Source organism: Acipenser ruthenus, chromosome 16 (assembly GCF_902713425.1).
Source record: "Acipenser ruthenus chromosome 16, fAciRut3.2 maternal haplotype, whole genome shotgun sequence".
Taxonomy (NCBI): domain Eukaryota; kingdom Metazoa; phylum Chordata; class Actinopteri; order Acipenseriformes; family Acipenseridae; genus Acipenser; species Acipenser ruthenus.
Genome location: NC_081204.1, coordinates 10,908,097 through 10,930,974, shown reverse-complemented (window position 1 = coordinate 10,930,974; position 22,878 = coordinate 10,908,097). Strand labels below are relative to the sequence as shown.

Below are 22,878 nucleotides of genomic sequence, written 5' to 3'. Positions count from 1 at the left end.
GGAGCTGTCTGGCTTCGTGAAGTGTATAAACAATGTCCAAACGAGATTTCTCTGTTCAATATTTTTATTTCCTTGGCTATTAGTTCCAGCATTAAAATACAGAACTCAATGAAACTTGCTCAAAGTACCCTGTGGTTACAATCTCTCTCTCTCCAGCCCCCAGTCTCAGGCTCAACCACACTCCAAAACAGTTCAGCAGCAACATCACAGTGCGTAAGCTATGGTAGCATTAGCTGTGCAGAACAAAACAGTACCAACTAATAATTTTTGCTATATTAATTCTAACAACATGAATCAAATAATCTAAAAAGTGCAAATTCCACAACCTGGCCAAAACAATAGAAAACACATTCCAACGTTACACTACTGTACTTTTCCCATTGCTTGCTTGCTTGTTCTTTTTATTCTTAGTTGTTTTCTCTATTGGAAACACAGTGACCCTGTTGAAATACTCACTGCTCTGCAATGTCTAAGACACAGAACATGAGAAATTGCTCTTTCCAAAGCAGGGCATGAATATGAATGAAATGAAAGGGTTTTCCCCTATACGAGAGATGCTGTGACTAATTTAAATGAATGTGCTCTCGGGCGCTTCTACAGTGTAGTCAATATAGTCGACATGAGCAAGATAGTTTTGGAGTGTAATTTCATTCGCAAAACTCAATTTGGTATATATGGAGAATATAATCATATAAGAAAATATACAGTGCTCTTTTACCATTATTTATGTGTGATGAAGTAGGCCTAAGTGCTGGTGACAGCTGCTAGACAGACCAATAGAGATTGAAGTCCCTTATTTATTGCACAGGTAATTGCAGTATGAGCTTCCCTTGTCCATTCTCTGTACCCATACTGTCAATGACCACTATGAAAGATGTCCAATGTGGGTGAACATCAGCGTTGTGATGGGCTTGTGATGCTATGTCCACAAGGACATTTTCTCTACAATACACTAAAACTGAACTGGTAAGAGCAATAACATTGAAGCTAACACAAAAGTTTTAGATAAGCCTTTGAAACTTCAATCATTTTTTTTTCTTCCTGTTTGGGGAATTTTGCAGTAGTGATGTTCTTGGCCCTTAGTCAGGGATGTTGTTTTTTTATGTTGAGAGAGTGGATATATATATATTCCTCTGAGAGTATTGTGAAGGTCTTGTTATAGTATTTTGGTATTGAATGTTGCATGATTCCAGTTTGCCTGGCATTTTTGAAATCTGTATTAAAACCCTTCTGTAGATGATTTGCATTACGTAAGCTTTTCATGTTACAGATGTTGAACAAATATCGCCTCATTCTAACTTTTCTTGAGACAGACTAGGTGGACACTGTGTTACCAATACAATATTGACAGGTGCCATAATAAATGAAGACTTTAATATGGCTCTATTGTGAAGGTACATTTCTTCAACCTCTTGACATTTTAGGATAAAAAAAATCAAAGCAACTCAATAACCATAAGAGAAGATGCATTCTGCAGCCTATGCAACAGTCCCTGGTACTATTTCTAAAATGCCCCTGCCAAACCTAGTGAAATCCACTTCAACAGCCAAAAGCTCTGGAGATTCATGATGATGTGAACAGAAAACAACTATATGTTAATGAATAAGTTAATAAAGAAGAAATGAAAAATAAGGGAACATTCCAGGACAAAATTAGGGCAGAATGCACCCAAATCACAGGTGACATAATCCTAGCTAAGTGCAAAGAAATACGACCAGTGTCGAAACCTAATTCAGACATGTTCATATGGAGCATTGCTGATGAATCACCCTCCCTGTGCGTGGATTTTGTTTACTGCCACATGCTTGCATGCTTACACCTCTCAATTGGAAGCTCATTTCAAAGGCTTTCTACTTGCTGCATCTCATTGTGTAAGCTGCGGGTCTGCTCTGTCAAGGCTTGGATGCCACCGACATGCCGGTATTATTATGCCGTGCATGCTGCTAGCTCCTTCTGATCCACATGGCTGGCTGCCTCTGCTCCTTCTCTGTAATTGGGAAGTTCTGCCTGATTTCCTTGCTGCTGCAAGCGAAAGCCTCTCAAGTTGTTTATTTTTTTTCTGATGCCGTATCTTTTAAAGCCCCTATTCTTAAATGAAAGAGGGAGCAACTGGGTCATTCATATATGCAGGTCCAGAAAATGATTTCTGAAATTGACTTATGCAGTAATAATAAGATGCCCCTATGATGTATGAGCATGCTAGGCTTTGATCATGTAAATCATAAGCATTTGTTGCAAGAGAGCAACAGTTTGCACAAAAAAATTGCATTATTCAATGCGCAATTAAGCTTTCTGAGTTTGGAGAATACCGTTTTTTTTAATATATTTTCCTTGCTTGTTTATAGTGTTGGTAATGATTCCTTGTGGTTCTGTTGCTCAAATATTGAAGGATTATCATTTTTCTCTAAATCTGTCTTCACATGGCTTTGAGCTGCATTGATCTTATCTGGAGAATACTAGGACTGAACATCCTTTCTCATCTCATTGACATCATGTGACATTTCACCTATTCTGCATTTATATTTATATAGACAGAGGTTGAGTTGAAAGGCCATATTAACACATGATTTAAATGGCATGAAGAAGGCTGTTCAGCAATGGAATCCTGAGACAAGCTCAAAGCAACTCAAAGCCAGGAAAAGGCAGTTTTTAAAACTTAATATTGGAGCCCAAAACCCCTCAATGATTGCAAACACCATACAATCGTAAGGGGCATATAAAATGGAGCAATTAAAATGACATTTGAAGTTACTTAAACTTTATCAACCATTGTTGTCTTGTCTTAAATATCTGTTGGAGTAGGACACTTCCAATTTTAATCTTCAGCATTATGGTAGTCTAATGGTGGATACGCACAAGCATTGTATAACAATTGACCATTTATTAACATGGAACGGAACTGTATATTGAATATCAATGAAACACACAAACTACATCTTTAATGCCTCAGCCTCAGCTTGGAGTATCCTTGTTTTGGCCACTCACTGGTCTTCCTGAATCCTTTGACCTTTCAACTCTGTTTGGCCCCACCTGCACTTTGGTAAGGCACACACCAGTGGCGCCAACAGAGTTTAAAGGTCAGAACCTTACACGGTTATAATAGAATTTGATACATGCAGCTGAGGTCTGCTTAGCACCAAAGTTATCCATCTTATATATCATATTATTGTATTTCTTGCTCTTATTGTATTACTTGTATTGTAACACTTGAAATGTATTTGCTTACGATTGTAAGTCGCCCTGGATAAGGTTGTCTGCTAAGAAATAAATAATAATAATAATAATAATAATAATAATAATAATAATAATAATAATAATACTTCTGAAATGCGTGATTGTGTCGTAGTATACACTTTTGACAGGCTTGCATCTGTGACTTCATTCGATAGAGCTAGTAGGGGATGCAGAAAATACAGGTTTCACCGCCTAAATACAGTATGATAGAAAAGGGGTACCTCAAGAAGGGAGAGATCTAGGCAGCAATATCAGACTGACTTGCAATAAAATGACAATGAGTAAAAAAGGGAGTTATTATGCTCTTTTTATTTACAGTATTCATATCCATTATTTTACATTCATGACACAGAAAATAAGGATAACAGGCTTGATTCTGCAATGGGGTTTAATAAGATTTCTGATAACGCTATAACACAGATTGCTGTATGTATGTGACAACTCCAGGTTGCTATGCAACACTTGGCTGGAATTGAAAGGGAGAAGGGGAGAGGGGAGGTTTAATTATAAAAGAAATCACATTCCTTTCTCTTCTCCTTTTATTTTTCACATTACAAGCAGAACACATGTACAAACCAATGTATAACCGTCTGGCAAATTGGTTCTAGTATAAAATATCTTCTCTTATCAAGCCTGTCCGGGTTTTCAATTTTTTCTGTCTTTCTCTCTTCAAACGTTTTTTTCTTTTCTTCAGATGGTAATGGAATTTAAATCTAAAGGAGTGTATATGTGATGATTACAAAAACGGTAGAACATAGAAAGGATTTGCAAGAATTATTCATAACAAAACAACAAAAAAAATGAACAGCTCTGTGCAAAAACACATATCCTATACACTTAAGTAACCTTTTGTTACCGCAATATAATGTCCATTGTCGTGGCTCTTTGCCAAGTGGATAAATTAGAATAGATATTTCTGGACCAGCATATCTTCTCATTTGCATCTTTTAATACGTTGTTAGTTGCAGTGCAAAATTGGAGTGGAACTGTAAGATTTGACTGTTAGGGTGGTTGTCAAATAAACACTAGGGCAGCTGTCTTAATACTGTATGTGAATACAATGTCTTTGATTTTATAATAGCACCTTTCATAAGAACTGCAATAATGATTTGATCCCATTTGAGAACCAGAATGGGCTGAACTGGCACACATTCATTACATTTAGAATAGATTTTGTTTACTGGTATTTATGCCACTGAAAGGAATTTTACAGTACCATTGTACTAATTGTCAGGATTATTATTATTATTTTTATTATCATTATTATTATTACTGCAACTACTTCTAAAAGCTGAAGTGAAGTGTTTTGAAAAATTACCAAGAGGGGTGTGCAGCAATAAATGATTCCCCCGCTGCCCTTATAGAAATGTACCATAGTAAAAGCATAGCAAAGTGTAACAAAGTGTAGTGAGATCTTAGTAAAGCATAGTTAAGCCTTGTAAAGCCCAGAGAGGTATGGTAAAGCATATTAATCATGGCAAACTATGGTAAATGTATAGTATAAGCAGTACTGGTGGTGGTGTCTTTCACAGAAGAAAGCTATGTCCAGTAAGAGGACCAGCCCTTCTGGGTAGATTATACACCCATGTCCTAACGTTTTGCATCACCCTATAAAAAGTCGAATAAAGCCTTCTGAATAATGTGACGTTAACATACTGAATTGCATACCACTTTGTAGTTTTCATAAAACTGACACAAATGGAAAAAATGTGACTGTAGCAGGGTAGCGTTGTGGTCAAAGCTGGTCAGTGGCAGGAAAGCAGACCCAGAGACAGAAGCTGCAGTTTAAAAGCGCGGTTACACACTTTTATTTAACACACAAAGAAAGACCCAAAGAAAAGGTTTAAACAAAAACACTAAGTAAACACACTAAGTTTCCAGTTGAGCCGCCACCTTCACTGAAAGGCATATAATCATTCTGCCAAACTCCACTCTCCAAACAAAGCATTTGGTTCTCCTTTTATAGCATGTGGCTGGGCTTAATTGATCCTCAATGAATCAATTAAGATCCAGCCACATTCTGCACAAGGATTAGGCAGAGATTAGATTTTAACCCCATCCCTGCCAAATTTAAATACCCCCCCCCCCCCCCCCCCCCCCACCCACACACACTATTTACATCGCCCTGCCACACATTGTTAAATCTAACATTAAATATTGTACTACTACTTTTGCAATATAATTTTGTAGTTTCTTTGACTACATGATGTTAAATCAGGAGTGGCCCTTCCAGTCCTGGTCTTTGTTCTAACACTGTTCTAAATTGTTTAATTGAAACAATTAAACCTCCATCCAGACATTGAAGTAGTTCATGATCTAATTTTACCTGTTAAACCTGGAGTGGAATGACCCTCCAGGACCGGGATTGGCCACTCCTGTGTTAAATAAAAGATCTACATTATGTTCATACAGTTTTAAACTAAGTCTCAATCCTAAAATTCTAGGTTATGCAAAACTTTTGGCAATAGCTGTAGGTTCAAATATATAACAAAGGGATTCTTTTAACATTAAAGATGCATGCCAGGGATGTGAAAGTCCATTTGTAATGCAGATCTTGCATCTTTCAGTTTTGAAATAACTTATTACAGCAAATATGTATTTCCATTTGTTTTTATATATCTTGCACCACAGTTTGCACGCCTTATTTTTCAAGTAGTCTGTTACACATGGATTTCATCTCACATCAGTGAGCTTTGGGGACCCAACATCTCACTGCAAATCATGTTAATATAAGGGCACCTGCTGGTTGTTTAATGACAGGAACAAAAGCATTGAAGAAGTAGAGAGAAGCCAGGTGAAATAACCTAGGAAGTGCAAGCATAACAGACGACCTGAACATACGGCATGCAAAGCTTTCTTAAACACTGCCAGGTTTCAAGCATTATTGTTTTTTAAATGGAACTACATGTTTGCTTTCAAAACTGCTCATGTGGGAGGTGAAATATCAGAGATATCTGAACAAATGTATTTTTCTTCTTCTTATTTTTTATGTTTTTCTATTTCAGTCATCGCATTGTCCACACTGGTGACTTTTAAAGCTGAAAGACCGCCTGTAGCTTCACTAGAGCTGTCAAAATCATGTCTAAATTCAAAGTACATCAGGTACACCAGGGTGAAACCAGTTGGACTGAACAATTGAGAATATATTATAGCCGCATCGCTTAGGTGCTGCTATTTAAGACCCCTTGAGAACTCAATAGGTTGTCAAGTTGCTCAAATTTGAATCCTCAAGAAACTTGTTACCAAATACTGGGGAGCTACAAGGACTCACATAACAAGCACTGCTGAAAAAGAAAACCCTGCTATCCTAAAATGATCTCTGATAAAAATTCTCAACAATGTGTTATTATACTGTAGTCAATGCCAGGGGTATACAAAAACAGGGATGACAATTATGCTTAAGGAAAGGAGAAAGAAGATAACGGCAGCTGAATAATCCTAATTAGCAAGCGAGAGGGTTAAGGCTTTTGGCTTGCTTGAGTTTCTTGTTATTCTGCCATAATCAGATTAGCCAATGTCAAATTTCTTTATCCATAAATGTAATGTCATAAGAGAGGCCCATTGTTAATGTTTATACGGGCACACTTGGGCCGAAGCTGATGGATGTTTTTTTGCTGTCTAATCTGATAGAAAATGTGATAAAACACTAAGAATCAGAGTCTTCATTTCCCAGGTGGTGGGTAGGGTGGGGGAGGGGGAGGCTATGGTTTTCTCCTGCCAAAGATCTGATTTCAGTATTATGAGAGTCTGGATTCGATCTTGGTTACTTCATTGGGTTAGTGTGTTGTTAACGTGTTTGGAAACAGAATAGAAATGTCGAAAGCATTTTGTTTCCTGGCATCTGTATCAGCAAATTCTAAACACATGTGTCTGGAGGAAAGGTATGTGCAGCAGTGTGTAAATAGATGGCGAGATTGGACAGTCTGAATAACACCACCATTCTGTTCAGATAAAATAGAGAAAATTGGGAAAGAAAAGGCAATTCACAGTACAATCTTAAGGGACAGGGTTTTGGCGGACGGAAGATATGTGTTGCATTCTTTAAGCCCTTTCAACCAACACTTTGCTAGTTTTTATTGGCAACTTAAAGTAAATATTTCTACAGTTATCATTTATAAATAATACACACTGTCTGTCCACTTTATTAGATCCTGCACATACACAGTTTCCCCGATGCTAGTCTTAAAATGGACTCCACAAAGTGCTGGAAAGTGTCTTAAGGGATGTTAATCCATTCAGTCAATACTTTTCCACACAATTGGTACAGAGAGGTAGGCAACGGGTTGTGATGATGAATGGGTCATTCAAGTTCATCCAAATATGGTTAATTGAATCCAGGGATTGTAAGGCCATAGAATATGGCGCACAATTTTGACTCAACGGATAGGTGTATTATTATCTTGAAAGTAGCCATGGCCATACATGCACTTAAGTAAACAAAGGCTTTTATGCTGCACTCCAAAAAGTTATCAAGAGACCCAGGCTATACCTGGAGAACATTACCCACAGCAAGGCAATGCCAAATTCAATTGGTTAGGCATTCTTAATAAAATGGCCAGGAAGTGTATATATATTTTACACACAAACCAATTTTTGGGGGTACAGTAAAGAATAAATGTATCTCACAGTCATTCTTCATTGGTAGTAAATTAATAATATTTGGAGTGCCGGTTCACATCACAAAACCACCATTTATTGGTACAGTCAGTCCAGCAAATAGGGCATGAGGGGCTGGTGTAGAGCCCAACATCGTGCAACATTTTTTTTAAACAGAGAAAAAAGGAGTTTGAAATGACACATTTTATTAAAGGAATTGAACTAAGGTAGGCAATGGATTTTAAAACCTTCATTACTAGGACATTTCTATTAACACCCATGACCCTGTTCCTCCATAATGGCACAGACTTAAACACAGAAAAGGGACATTAGTCTTCAGAGCTGTCAACCCTGCGGTCTGCAGCGGACAGTACATTTACACAATTTCTTAAGGTGCCTGAATCTCCATTTCCAGCAGATGTCAGGGACAATTAACTCTGAATTTATTTTGAAAATAAGCACGGCGGTGATTAAGCCTTTTTTTCCTCTCCGTTGCTGCTCTGGAAATCAAATGTGTCTTTACTGAAGAGATATCTGACTTTATTGAATTAAGCTCCAGTCAGTTTGGACCGAATTAACACGAATTTAATCAAATGAAATTAAATTACTGAAACAAGCTGGATATGAAATGAGACATGAAGTAGAATGTCTTCTGTCAAAATAAGTCACAGTTTAATTAAAGTCATTTCATCCTGACATCTGGTGAATAAGAAACCTTGAAAGGTCCAAGTTAGAAGAAGCCCCATTGTGAATCGATGGAGCAACTGTATGTTTGAATGTACGAACAGGAGGCAGTTATATTTAAGACAATACTAGTTGGCTGCAATGTGTTTCAGGACTGAGACCGAACATGAAAAACAGATTCATAACAATCTAGATTTCAGTGAAAAAAAGTATCAAGGTTTTATTAAAAGAATACATTATTAATAATTATTGTTCATGCTGAAGTAGCGGATTGCAATGTATTTGGCATTGAGGACTTCTTTACAGGTTGCTAGGCAGCAAAGGCAAATTTACAGTGATGTGCATAGTGTAGGTGAAGTGATGATCTGATGATTCTTTCAGTATTGATTGAAAACATTGAAATAATTCATTCATCTTTACCTTTTAGAATGCCAACCAAATAGTGTAGTATTTGATATAAATCACTTATCTTCTGTTGAATAAAGAAGGATTTGCAAATGGAAAGCAGGGTTGGGATCAATTCCTGTTTTTCAATTCCAATTCCATTTTCAAAAATTGATATTTTAGCGAGATGTTAATTGTTGTGATTGTTCAACTGCTTCCATTTGAAGCCAATTTAACTGACTAACAGTGACTTCAATTTGAATAATTTAATGCCACTGCAAGAAGCTCATTTGAACAGAATACTGCTAATTGCAATTTTGATCAATGATTAAAAGGGAATTGGAATTGGGAATTGATTTTAAAAAGGAATTGGAATTGAAAAACTGGAATTGACCCCAACCCTGATGGAAAGCAATATCGTCAGTTTTGCTATCAAATTAGCAACTAAAAACCAAAAATGAATCCAGAAGTAATAGGAAGCACTGCATAGTAAATTTCTGTCCGGTTTGTACTTACTGTACTATGGCATCCACTAAAATCTTTCAATGTGTTGTGTTTCATGCTAAAGTATAGTGTGATAGTTACTGTGCTATCATTTGTAAATTGTTTGAATGATTTTGATAGTACAGTAGATACCAATGCTTCTTTAAACAACAACAATTATTTCCTAAACTTTAACAGTATTCTAAAACTATTGTATTAATTGTTCCTTCCAATATTTTAGTTTTGCTTCCCTGAGTTACGGTAGAAGACATTCATAACCTCCAGGGTTGCAACACTTCTCTCCAAACACTTCTTTTCACTTCTCACCTGAAGAGGAGACCTTTGTGGTTTTGACCGCATTCTGAAAGACACTTTGTGGAAATATGTGTAGAAATGAGATACACGCATTACCTAGTATAGGTGTTACTAGAAGTGCAGTATAAAGAACAAATAAAATTTGAATTTGTATGATGATTCTTGTTTTAGAAAATCTGTATTTTAGTGGCGTTCCGGTACCTTCAGATTTCGGACCACAGCACCGATAAAACGGTGTGACAAAAAACTTTTTTGTACATTTTCAATATTTATTATACATATTAGGGTAAAAGCAGTGCATAGTAAAAAGAAAAATCCTAGAGACCTTGGATAGCTGACCTCATGATCTTAGAGGTCCAATCAAATGGCCACCAAGGTGTTGGAAAGGCTACCAAATTTTATGCTGGCAGACTACTTTTTCTTGACTGGCCAAGGCAAACTTAAAGGCAAACAGAATGGCTGACTGTGCTGAACTCTCTTCAGGCAATGCATTCCATTTAAATGATGAATGTATAATTTGCGCCCGTTTTTTTCGCAAACATGGAATCTCATTTTTAAATTGGGAGGTTTATACAAAAAGTACTTTAAATAAATATTTGCAATCGTAGTTGTCAAGGCTCAGATAGGTGTCCTTTAATGTCACACAGCTGTGGTTTTCAAATCACCTTTTTTATTTTTTAGACAGAACAGCAATAATTACTCACAGTTGCACTATACAACTTGATATTTCAAAGTAAATGTCAAAAAAAATATAGCTGGAATATTGCTTATGGATCTATGTATATAGTTAACGCTCATCCAGCCTCCCGACCGCTATGAAATTGCAATCCTGATGGACACACAGGCCACTTTTAATAACTGAGAACAGGGAAGGAATGACGGCTGTATTTGCCAAGGAGTTATCTTTCAAATGTCAGAAGCGCAGGGTGGTTCTTTGAAGGTGCTGTTAAATTAAAATTGCTGCTTAGAATAAGCAAAAATAGCCTCCTTTCCTCCCATTTTATTTAAACTTTTTACAGGTTTTAAGGCAATTTTTGGTATTAGCTGCCAGGCTACAGCAGCCCTCTTTCCCCCACCACACTGCAAGTGACTGTGGCTACACTGAAGAGCTATAGTTGTACGTATTCCCTGTGGCAATGCAATATGTTATAATACAAAGCAATAGGATGGAGGGCATTATAGGACCCAAAGGGCAAACGTTTTGCTGGATACATTTAAGATAACTCTTGATTTAAAGGCAACATTTCAAATGAATGGACTTTAAGGACCTATTTATGTGACACGTTATGAGACCATCAGTCTTTATTATCTGCTGATTGATTGGGTGTAATTTTAGCCTTTTAACTACAGCTTGTTTTGTTATGTTGTCACTACTGATTTGTACAGATTTGGATTTTTCAACACTTTTTATCATTCATTGTTGTCAGGTAAAAATGCTAAGAATCAAACAGACAAATATTTCAGTTGATGTCTTCATCTACCGAATGTTTATCTACTTGACTTATTCAGCCAGGATAAGCCACATCAAAAAAGTATTTTACAATACTGAGGAATTACCCTTTATTGCCCCAAGAGCCAATCAGTGCTTATACTGGGATTACCCCTAAAATTACATGATTCAAGACAAGCTGGATTCCCTGATGCTTCAAAATGATTTAAAACAAATCCAGCTGTTGGCTGAGGCTCTTCCAAATAACTCAATTTTATGGTAAGTGACCTCAGCCATAAGGGCTCTCAGCTCTTCAGAAAACTTTTATTTTCTCTACCGTGCGCCAAGAGGACTTTGCTGCCTTTCCTCTGACATTTTTTTTGTTTGGTTTGAATTTCGTGCTCCTCAAATCTCATGCAGCACCTCTGTACTCCTAACTCACCTCACCTCTGGGCTGTAAGTGCGTCCGCTAAATACCCCGATGCACATGCGGTGCTCATTGCGACCCTCATTGTCATAATTTCAGCTCATTATTAGTGCATGTTGAGTAATTTGCAATGCTCGTAAGCCTACATGGGCCGCAGTGCTAAATAATTGCCTGGCCGCTAGGCAATTTGGATTTTGCAGCTGCAATTGTTTGCACTGCGCCTATCCTTACACCAGCCCCTTAATGAGAAGCCACATCACCAAGTCATATTTCATGCACTGTTGCAGAAAAAAATAAAAACTACAAGAAAGCATAAAATATTTATTTTCTGTGGCATGAAGTCAGCTATTAACTGATGTAAATATTTAAACTTTTACAGATTTTTTTTTTCATATCAACCAGTAGCCAAACACGTTCCCTGTAACCACTATTATTTTTCCAGTTTTGTCCCCTCTCTGTTTAGACTAAAATGGCACTTGTATTGGGCGGGCCTGTCTTCTTTGTCTTTTGTGTTTGCTTATTGATGGTCTGGAAAAACTATTTTATTAATTTGTTAAGTAATTTGTTCATTTGGTCAAACAATGTGAGTATGGTGGCCAAAAAACTATAATGGTTCTATTGTTAGAAATGTGTCCCTTAATAGGAATGTGAAATTCAAATATTCTGCCCATTCCTTATATTAATCAGTCTGTCTAATCCTCAGTATCAGTAGTCCATTCTACAAAACAATTGCAACACCTGTGATGCCACTGTCAGATATAGAGTAGGACAGCGCTAATTCAACGTGCTATGGAGGGGTATGCAGGTGGACATCTTCGGTAAAGTTTGCTCATTGATCATGAGACTGTTTTTTGTGAAACAGTCATTTTTGCAGTCTATATTGAAGCATCTGAAATTCTGTTTCATATTTTATTTTTATGACCAAATTACATAACTTTTTTTTTTCTTAATAAGGGAAAGTGGAAAATCCAACCTGTATATTAAATGTGTGCTTTTTCATTTTCTTTTCACTCTTGCAAATGAAATCTGTTTTGTTTGACTAGCGTATGCATACACAAACATACAGTAATATACTATAATCCATTGCACATGGCATACAGTGCAAGATCGGAATTCAACATTTTGATGGACTGTGCAACGGACCTGAAGCTTAACAATGGTTAATAATCAGGACTCCACATAAGAGAAATCAGTGGAATATCAACCCAGTGATGTGCCCATCAAAGTGACAGACAGCTTATACCCTTGTCGGTGGTAAATAAGCAGCCTCGCAATTTACAATGTGGGGGTCCCATTCTAATTTGTGTGGTGTGATTTTTACAAACCTTGCCCTGATTCTGAACGACCCAAAGGAAAGTACAATAATTATACACCCTGGTGTGCAAGCTGTTTGTAGAATCTAACAGCAAGGTTACAGTCTTAAACAAGCTTTTTCATTTAGCTAGTGATGAACTGATCTAGAACCATATTTGAAACCCAGTATTAAGTTGGGCCAATATTTACTTCCAAGTTGGTTTAAGTTTCGTATCTGGAGAACATCCCACACCAGGGCGATAGCAAATCCAATTGGGTAGAAAGGTCCTAATAAAGTAGCCAGGCAGTTTGTATAGCACACAATTACTTGTTCTTAGAATATGCTGTGTCTCACCTTTGCTACTATGTTAAATTAACTGCAAAGGAATATTCTTCAGAGATTACCTGGCTCCAGATAATGTATGTGGTGAAATTAGGTTTAACATGTTGCTTAAAAGCTCATGTTGAAACTTGGCGAGTTACTCATAGTGGAGTTGTCTGCAGTCAGCAATACCTCTTTAGACTCAGTGGGATATTATATAGCCAAAGTGCACAGTAAACTGTTTGTCCTTCGTAAATATACAGTGAATGATACTCGACACGGCCATGGAGAAAACTCAATGGCTTTTGAAAGTGTGTTCAAGAATTCTTTATATTTCCACAAAGTCAGCAATCCTGAGAGGTTAGTAGGTGATCAAATAGGGAATCTATTTGTCTAACATGAATCAACACAACACTCACTCCACACATACAGTACACTGTATTAACCATAGGACTGGGCAAGACATCTGAATATTATGGCTAAAACACATATTGTTTCTATAATTATAATGGTTTTAATATACAGATTCTGTAATGGCCATTGCATTTACTTACTTTTAAATAGTAAATGTCAGTTCTTCTTGTAAAGGGAATGTTAGTCAGATTTTCACTACTATCTATGCATATTTTTAATTTTAATAACAATCAATCAAACAACATAACACTTCAAGTATATTTTATATGTTACAGTGCAGCAAACAATGTCTTTATTGTATGACAGTATATCCACATTCAGGTCAGGCACCATGTTTTTTATAGATACTTTTAGCTGTTAGCTGGAACTGGGAAGCTTTAGTCCTTTGGCTCAATTATTTGATGAATCATTTAGAACTAGACAAACTAAATATGCTTCACAACTATGTTGGTATGACTACGGTACCCTAAATGTTAAAGAGTAAGTTGTATGTAATGTCATTTGTATTGCTTTTTTTAACATTTGCCTTACTATATTATGTGTTTTGCTATCATTCAATATTGAACCCAGCACCACTCAGAATGAATGCAAACTCTATGGAATGGTAAGGGAACTGACATTTGAATCTTCTTACTTTTTAATGTCATTGAGTATTTGAAGGCCAGTAGTTAAAATAAACGTGACTCACCTGGAATTGATAGCAGACGTTACTTTTACTGTTTTCATACCTGCTGCACAATTGTTTTTGTAATTGAGTAAATTATGAACCAAAAAGGTACCCTGGTATTTACTGATCGGTTCTGAATTGACTATATTTAAATATGGAGGGATTATTTTGACCCCAAAGGGCATAGTTAAATTAATAAAGCTAAAGTATATAATGAGATAATGATTTTTTTTAAAAAGGCAGTTGTCCTCATGCTATAAACAACCATCTACTCCTTCTTGCAATACAAATTGGTATAATCATTGTAGATGGTTTCCAGTCAGGTTAAAGTTGCTCCCGATGTATGGACCCCAGGTTTGACTCTCAATTCCTGGAGGTTTTCATCCGTGATTCACCATCAGGTTCTGCAAACAACAGACAGTACCGGTAAGCAGTCATTTTTCAAACGCAATGAGGTTCCACCTTTGTGTAAGCCACAAAACTGTCCTCCTGTTTTACATTATTTTTGGGCATTCTAAGGTGAAATATTAAAAGATATGACTGCAGTTTAATTCAAGCATGGCAATGAAGTTAATTGAAACAAACCTTTATATTGATATATAAAGCTTTGAATTTAATGTAGATAAAGAACTAAAGGTATGGTAGGGCTTTAGTAAATTCTAGTTCAACAGCATCACACTATAGAACATACCATTAGACACACCCTGGAAATACAATACTGACCAGTTTTATAAACCATGTTCTTATATGAGTTATTTACTGCATCTCAGTTGTGGTATCAAACTAAGTAGTTATTATACAATATCACCGGAGCAATTTCAGACAGGAGACATTCTTAGACCATACTGCCGACAAAATATCACTACCACCATGGGTTTGATTTTCATAGACTTTGCTCTACAAATGTTTTCTTAAAAGTAGCAATATAACTAAGTGAGTAGTAAAGATCATGAACAAATTCATTCAATACACAGCTATTAACAGCTGACAGAGATGCAATAAGAAATGTTTTGCTGATTTTAATACCAACAACTATTCTGGAATTGTACTCAATAACCCATTCAGCGGCCTGAGTATTACATAAACGTCTAACAAACTTGAAAACACTAACATTGTCTATATTTTAATAATAAATTCATAGCTCCAAAAATCAGCTTTGTAGACCAAAATTAAGATTAGAACCAAAAGCACTGTGACACTTTACATCTATTAATTGGTAGTAGAAACTATTTAGTATTCTAAAACACTTTTATACTGTACCCTAAAAACAATTCCCCTTTGTCTTGGAAGTCACTTGACTTCCGATCTCAGCAGTGGATTTTAGTTACAGCAGATTAATGCGCCGCATTATCACAACTAATGAAGGGAACTGAGGTCACGATGCTCAGGGAGTCTGCACTGCTCAAACAAGTTTCATCAAGTTCAGAAACTCTGCGCCAGGACTAATGATGTGTGTGAGATGAGATATTTCCAGATCCATCAAAGTTTCTGTGCCATTAAGACCAGGCCAGCTGAACCAATTTAACAGGGACCTGAAGCAACATCCTCATACAGTCAAAACTGTATCAAAGAAGACTACTTGCATGGAAGGGCCATCTATCTACTGTGACACTGAAGAATCCCCAGATATTTACCCCCATGTTACAGACAGCCCCTTGATCTATTATCTTATATAGGTTCCACCGTTGCCTAAGCACCTTTTGCTCAAGAGCTGTACACATTTGGACATACTAAGGAATGAAAAGAAATTGAAGTTCTTTCAGAAAGCGGAAGTGGGAGGCGTCACAGAGGTCCCTTCACTGACCCCCAGGCACTGAGACCTTCCTACAAGTGCACTTAATGTAAGGGTGCATATTTATTGTAATTTTCAGTTGAAACAAGTAATCCCGTCCCCTTTTTGGTTACTACACAACATCTCCATACATCTGGTCCTTTTGATTAATTTACAAAGAGTTTGCAGTGGCAGGGGTGGGGTGAAGATGCACACAAGATAATGCACTGTAACACATGACACTACATTACATAATGCTTTAGAAATCATTACAATCCTCTCATCCAAACATTTCAGTACATTTCATTTTTCCCCATGAGTGCTGTCTCATCACAACAATCAACTGTCACGATTTTAACAACAAGCATTGTGAAAGTAACTAAATTGATACTCTGATATTCTCTTAACTAAACATGATAATAGCATGCAGTAACATGCAATATTAGAGCCATCAGTGTCATGAAAAAAAGAGATCCACCAGCACCTACAGGTGTATCCACAGATGTGTACACGTATTCAAGTGTTCAACATACAGACAGCTCAATATAAAAAGGAAAAAACAATTGTTGGCATGGCTCCAATGTTAGTACAGGCACAGTCTTGAGGAAGTGGAAGTAGACAGCTAGATTTATACTGTACATACTGTTTGAATGGGCTTTGAAAGTGTAGAACTGGAGTCGATCTGAATTTTAAAACTGTAACACCCTAAGTTGTACAACAGCCTATATGTTATGCTTTCCCAGTTTGTATTACTCTAACTATTAAGAGCTATCCTTAGCTTAAAACAATGTAGTGCTGCAAGCCTAGCCTTTTTATTTTTTTAAGGATTAGATGAATTTGTTATAGAAACTTTCTGACATACAAAAAACAAATAATAATAACAAAAGCATATTTAGTTGATGGTAAACAGAATTAGGAAATGATCAGTCATATTGCTTAAAACACAAAGAAGTATTAATACAGGTTAATATTTAAGAGCAGAAAATTCATTTTTGTCATGGAGCCCTAATAAGTATAGCAAAACCACACACATGTATTTTAATAGTAAGACGTATGTTATTGGACTGAGAGTAACGTAGAAGTGTTTGGAATGTGCAAGTGTGAGGTGTTCAAATGAAAATGGCCTTTTCCTTCACTTTGTTCATAGGAACATGAACTTAGCATTATTTACTGTATACTGTAATTACAATAATATGGAATGCAGCATAACAGGAATGGTGTCAATATGTACCTATACCATAGTAAACTGCAAACCAGTATACCGACTAACCCCAAACACAATGACGGGGTGCTGTTGAATAACCTGGTTCCACACAAGCAAGTGCCTGCTGAGCCACCAACACTCGTTACCCTTTCACATTGCTTCTGAGCAAAAGGCCATATATCAGGGGCTTTCAACACAACATAATTGACTTACTTGTGGCTCTCTCAATTAGACTGGCTCCCTAGTCCCTCTCAATGCCGTGTCCATTCAGCATGCTTTTAGAAAGAATTACGGCACTGTGCAAAAGAATTATAATCATGTTTTGCTTCGTTTCACGGTGATTTGATTGGATGGAGTGTGTTTTGTATGCCGGCTGCGTTTACCCTGTACGAATCCTGCATTAACCATAATTCAACAGTGCTTTTTAACAAATAAATACCTACATACTGCAGGGAATGAGGATCTGCAGAATTGGAGCCTTTTCAATCAGTGTCCGAGTCTTGTTAAAGGTCAACAGGGAAATTCACTGCTATTGCAACCCCCTGACCTTTTGCACTAATAGCTGGTACACAATCCCATGTTACAAGGGGAGGGGTTCAATACAATGCTGGCTAATCAAAGGTCAAAGTTGTTAATGTTGATTGCAGCTTTGTAAGGAGCAGCACTGCTAAGCCAGTGATCGTGTTCCGCTTCAAGTGTTTTAATTGAGTGCTTCTGGCTTTGTACAAAATATAAAGACGCATTTATTTTAGTGCACTACTGAGTTCAAATAAAGAAGTCATAATGTATTTACTACATCAAATGATGTGGTAAGTAAAACTTTTGGGGGGTGCAACAGGGTAGTTCTGCTGATAGATGTTAGGAAAGAGACGGAGGTTGTCTTTGAAACTCAGGTGCCTAAGTATAAACTGGAGGCCATGGTTGTATATTTTGGTGATGGTGGAATCTTGCATGTGAATAAAAATACAGTTGAAAAACAGCTTTATCAATGGCGTTTTAGAGCCTAAACAGCTTTATCAATGGCGTTTTAGAGCCTAAACAGCTTTATCAATGGCGTTTTAGAGCCTAAACAGCTGTATCAATGGCGTTTTAGAGCCTAAACAGCTTTATCAATGGTGTTTTAGAGCCTAAACAGCTTTATCAATGGCGTTTTAGAGCCTAAGCATGGTTGTAGGGTGGGCAGAAAGCCAAGACACATCTCTTTTAGACCCCATTATTCCTTAATGATGACTCCAGTCATCTGGTTAAGATGAGACAGCACTCAATCACCCACAACTGCATTTACACTTATATGTGTTACGGTAACTTTATGGATTAAAAACCTTGTGGTCTTTTCAGTTATCTAAAACAGCATAAACAGCAATCTGGATGCCTTTAAGAGACAAAAACAAACCAAGGAGTCTGTTGGTTTTAATATAACAGGGACTTATTTTTTTTTTTTTGAATGAAAGGTTTTTATTTTAATTCTACGGGGGGTATGTGACCATTCCGCAATAAATATTTTAATTTAAATCAACAGAACAACTCCCACAAATAATCTCAAGTCCCTGAAGCATAAAAATATTGGCTTTTGAAACAAACATCATTACTTTGAGCAACCTTCTTGCAAACAAACTGATTTACAGTCTCATCAGGTCTGAGTATGTAAGTGCGTCAGTTGGGAAAACTTGTTATCGAGCTCAAAGTATCACAGTGCTTTGAAAATAACACCTACTTTGAAAAAAAAAACCCAAAAACTCCATTCCATTTACAACATCACAAAAAGAGTAATTTATTATCACACTTTTTGGTTGCCAGATCCTGCTACACCGGTTTGTTCTTTGATAATAATCGTGTTCATTTTCAGTAGAGTGGCCCTTTCAGTTACAAACCCCTCTTGCTGTTTTTTTTTTGTTTTGTTTTAACCCAGGGAATCAACAGGAGCACCCAGAGGTAACTGACATATTCAACTGGCAGCCAGACCCCGCCCCTGAAATACACAGTTTTCACTAACCACCTCCACATTAGGTTTGTATCTTGTTTGTAGGCAGATGTTTGACTTTTCTTATTTCCTACACAAAGTTAGCATACCAGTATATACAGTGTATCACTCTTCTGCTATAGGAGTACAAAACATGTCTGTACTGAATATTTTAATCCAACATTGTTTGTTAATTGTTTCTCATTGGCAGTGTTATGGCAGGTGTTTTCTGTCCAAGCAGATGCTTGAGCTTAGTGTCATCTGTTAAGGCTCATTATTGAGTTTTCCTTCTTTATTTTTTTTTATTAGTCAACGAGACTGGAAGCGGTTAAATACTTGTTTCATGCCAATTTTAAAGAAAAAAACTATCTTGCAGCATCATCTGCGAGACAGACTCTAAATGAGCCCAATGAAAGGAAACCTGCCCTTTGCCACACCAGTACTGACCCCAACCCCCTCCTCCTGTTTGCTCCTCACCTCTCAATCCACTTGGGGCAAGCCAGCTCTGCTAATTATTTCTCAGCTGAGGCCAGACCTTTGAGCAATTAGTGAGTTTTACTGCCAGCCTCCAACTGTTCTCCAGTCCACTGGCTGAGAGCTATTAAAAACTGTTGCGAGATAATGAGAGAGGGCAATAGGTTTAAAGCTTTTGATTTTTTTTTTCTCCTACTAACAAGCAAGTGTATGTTGTATATATATATATATATATATATATATATATATATATATATATATATATATATATATATATATATATGTGTGTGTGTTTATTCTTAAACAGAAACAAACTTCATTGAACCTACTATAGAAATAATCAAAGCCTTGCTCTAAGCTCACAAGCACAGCTCCCTGTCTTATCTACAGCGAGGGCGGGATGCACACTGGAATTATTTTGGCTTCTGTGCTCAAACTGGAGTCAACATTTGACCCATGTAAAGCTATGAGAGACAGCGAGAGCGAGAGCAAGAGAGAGAGCGAGAGAGAGAGACAGAGAGAGAGAGAGAGAGAGGGAGGGAGAGAGAGAGAGAGAGAGAGAGAGAGAGAGAGAGAGAGGGATAGAGAGAGACATCTAGTGAGGTCTGAATCAAATCAGTTCAAGCTTGAACAAATGTAATGAAGTATTATGCATGCAAGGACCTTTACACCAGATCACGATTTCATAAATTTGATGGCATTTTTTTTTCATTTTCTGCATGTGATCTCATTAACATCTGTGGGCATTCTGGGCAAGCGACTGCGATCTGCAGAGGTATAGATTGTGCACGTAAGCCATCATTTTACACATCATTTTTAATTCACTACGACAAGTAACAGGAGCTGCAACAAACCAGTCTCCTTAAAGGTGCAGAATAAGAGCCAAGGCCTTTTCATAGTATAATCACAAGTTCATTATAGTTTTGCTAGATATTTGAATTCTCAGACAAAACCTGCTATACTTCCACACTACTATATGGTACTGTGTATTGAATTGATCTTAATGTTGGCCTGTCTAAAATACTGCCACTGTTTAAAAGGGACCAGGGTTATAAAAAAATATATATTTATATATACACACACACACACAAAACAGTGCATGTTAGTCACTTCACTTTGTTTCTGCCTGTAAAAATCTGCAAAACTCAGATTCATAATTCAATGATTTAGAGCAACCTACAATACACATTGAATAGTTTAAAACCCTTGTGAACTTATGATTTTTTTTTAAAAGTTGATGTAACATTGTTTATATTTCCGTTGTTGTTAATGAATAAACTGCTGTATTTAATGAAACTATTCCTATGTCTGTTTTGGTGTTTCTATTTAAACTGTAGACTACTCAACTGACCCGACACCTCATGTTCACATTTGTCCTCAGGGTTATGCTTTGTACACGTGCGCAGGTGGCATTTACAACCAAAGAATTAAACTACATTGGTAAAAGTGAACTTTCTCTTTACGTGCGCCTGTTTATATTAGAACGCTCATTTCCATAATATGCATATAAGGATTCATTATTACACCAAATGACATTCCAAACCAAACAGGACACGTCACTTTAAATAATCACAGTGCAGAACATCTTAATTCCAATTAGACCATATCCATAATCTGCAGGTGATTCCGATATACCTTCACACTTTGTGATTAAACAGGACTACTGACACTGCATTAGAAATGGCAGCTTCAAGCTCCTCTATACAGTATCCCATTTCACAAAGTGTTTCATTATACAGGTACAATTTTACTGAGCTACTATTTTCTACGTTATCTTTCAACAGCTTTTTAAACATTTTAAAAACTGCTTTAAAAAAGTACGGGGAATTGCAACTAATGTAACATTAGTTGCATGTTTGGCTTATCATGTGACAGAAATTGGTTAGTACTGGTAATTAATTTGGTTATTTAACTTGTTTCCCATGAAAAACATCAATGAGATGAGATTGTTCTGGGAAACTCCACTACCTGAGGCAACAGTTAAACGAAGTACATAATTAACCACCAGAGCAAATAAAATGACATTGACTTTAAAATAAACAAATAACTTTTTTGTGTAGATTATTGATTAGAATTAACTTGCACAATAAGTGAAAATCAAATTAAAATCAGTCTTCTGGCCCCGAAGGTCTGACCACAAATTGAAAAAGATGCCTATTATATTAAGCTGATCTAGGGCTCAGAATGAACTCCCAGTTGAACTGTTGTGTAGAACCCTCAAACACGGCTAGTTTACTGGAGATGTTCATCAAAGAACCCAATCAATCAATCACAGGTCTTAAATAACCTGGCTCGGTTACTGTAGCTGCACTCTCAAACACTTCAATTCATTACTGGAATAAGATGTGTTGATGACTGTTCACTTAATGCTGTACTGTCCTGTGCATTTTACCAGAATCCAGAACTTGTTTGGTGTCCAGTTTGTTTACATTCTCTTCGTGCTCACAAACTTCTGCCCTCCTTGAATCCTTCATCAGTAAGGGGAGATGCTCAGTATAAATAGTAACAATCACTGCTAAAGTTTAGAAGAAATAATGGGAGTGGTGTGCAGCTGATTGTCGAACCAGTCCATGTGGATACAAATATCAATTACAACTGGGTTTAAACAAAATGTGTAACAATAGGCAGAACAAAGACAGCAGCGATCGTGAACAGTTAAAAGGATTGGTTCACTAAATATTTAACAGAGTACTTCCCCATCAATGGACAGAATGTTAGTAGTTACTTTTTAGCACTTCTACATACTGCATCTTACAATGAGGGGTTTTGGTTATGTATGATGGGCTACTCAATACAGAAAAAAAAGCACCAAGGTCAAGCACTAGTTGTGCTGAAATAAACAATGATAAATAACAATACAGAGATTGCATTCTCTAGTTCAGCTCAATCCCTACAAGTATGCAGTTTCAGAAACAGTATGTTTTGCCTCTTCAACTTTTTAATTGCCTACCTTCCCCTAATACTGTATATCCACATATTATAAATTTAGTTTTGAATGTGATTTTTGAGTCTCTAAAGCTGCACCTTCCATCCTTTATTCTAATTTGGCCAGAATAAGCTCCCAATAGAGTACATGTAAACCTTCCTGATTCTAATAGCCTATTTTATAAATACCCTCCGACTGACAGAATTTCCCTGACAGTTAACAAAGCTGCCTTAGCAGGTGCAACCCAAATATATGTTTTCTACCAATTGTCTTATAAATACATTATGCCACAGAA

General features: G+C 36.8%; 1 protein-coding gene across 2 annotated transcripts in view; it reads right to left on the bottom strand.

Moving 5' to 3' along the window:
• Positions 1-11,860: 11,860 nt before the first annotated feature.
• LOC117411854 (MICOS complex subunit mic25a-like) overlaps positions 11,861-22,878 on the bottom strand; it is a 106,326-nt gene continuing 95,308 nt past the window's right edge. For both annotated transcript variants that reach the window (XM_058988786.1, XM_058988787.1), the window contains 2 exons: positions 12,488-14,652; positions 11,861-12,339 (listed from right to left, as the gene is read on the bottom strand). In XM_058988786.1, the coding sequence (XP_058844769.1) occupies positions 14,629-14,652 (24 nt within the window). In that variant the 3' untranslated portion in view covers positions 11,861-12,339; positions 12,488-14,628. The remainder of the gene's footprint in view (positions 12,340-12,487; positions 14,653-22,878) is intronic.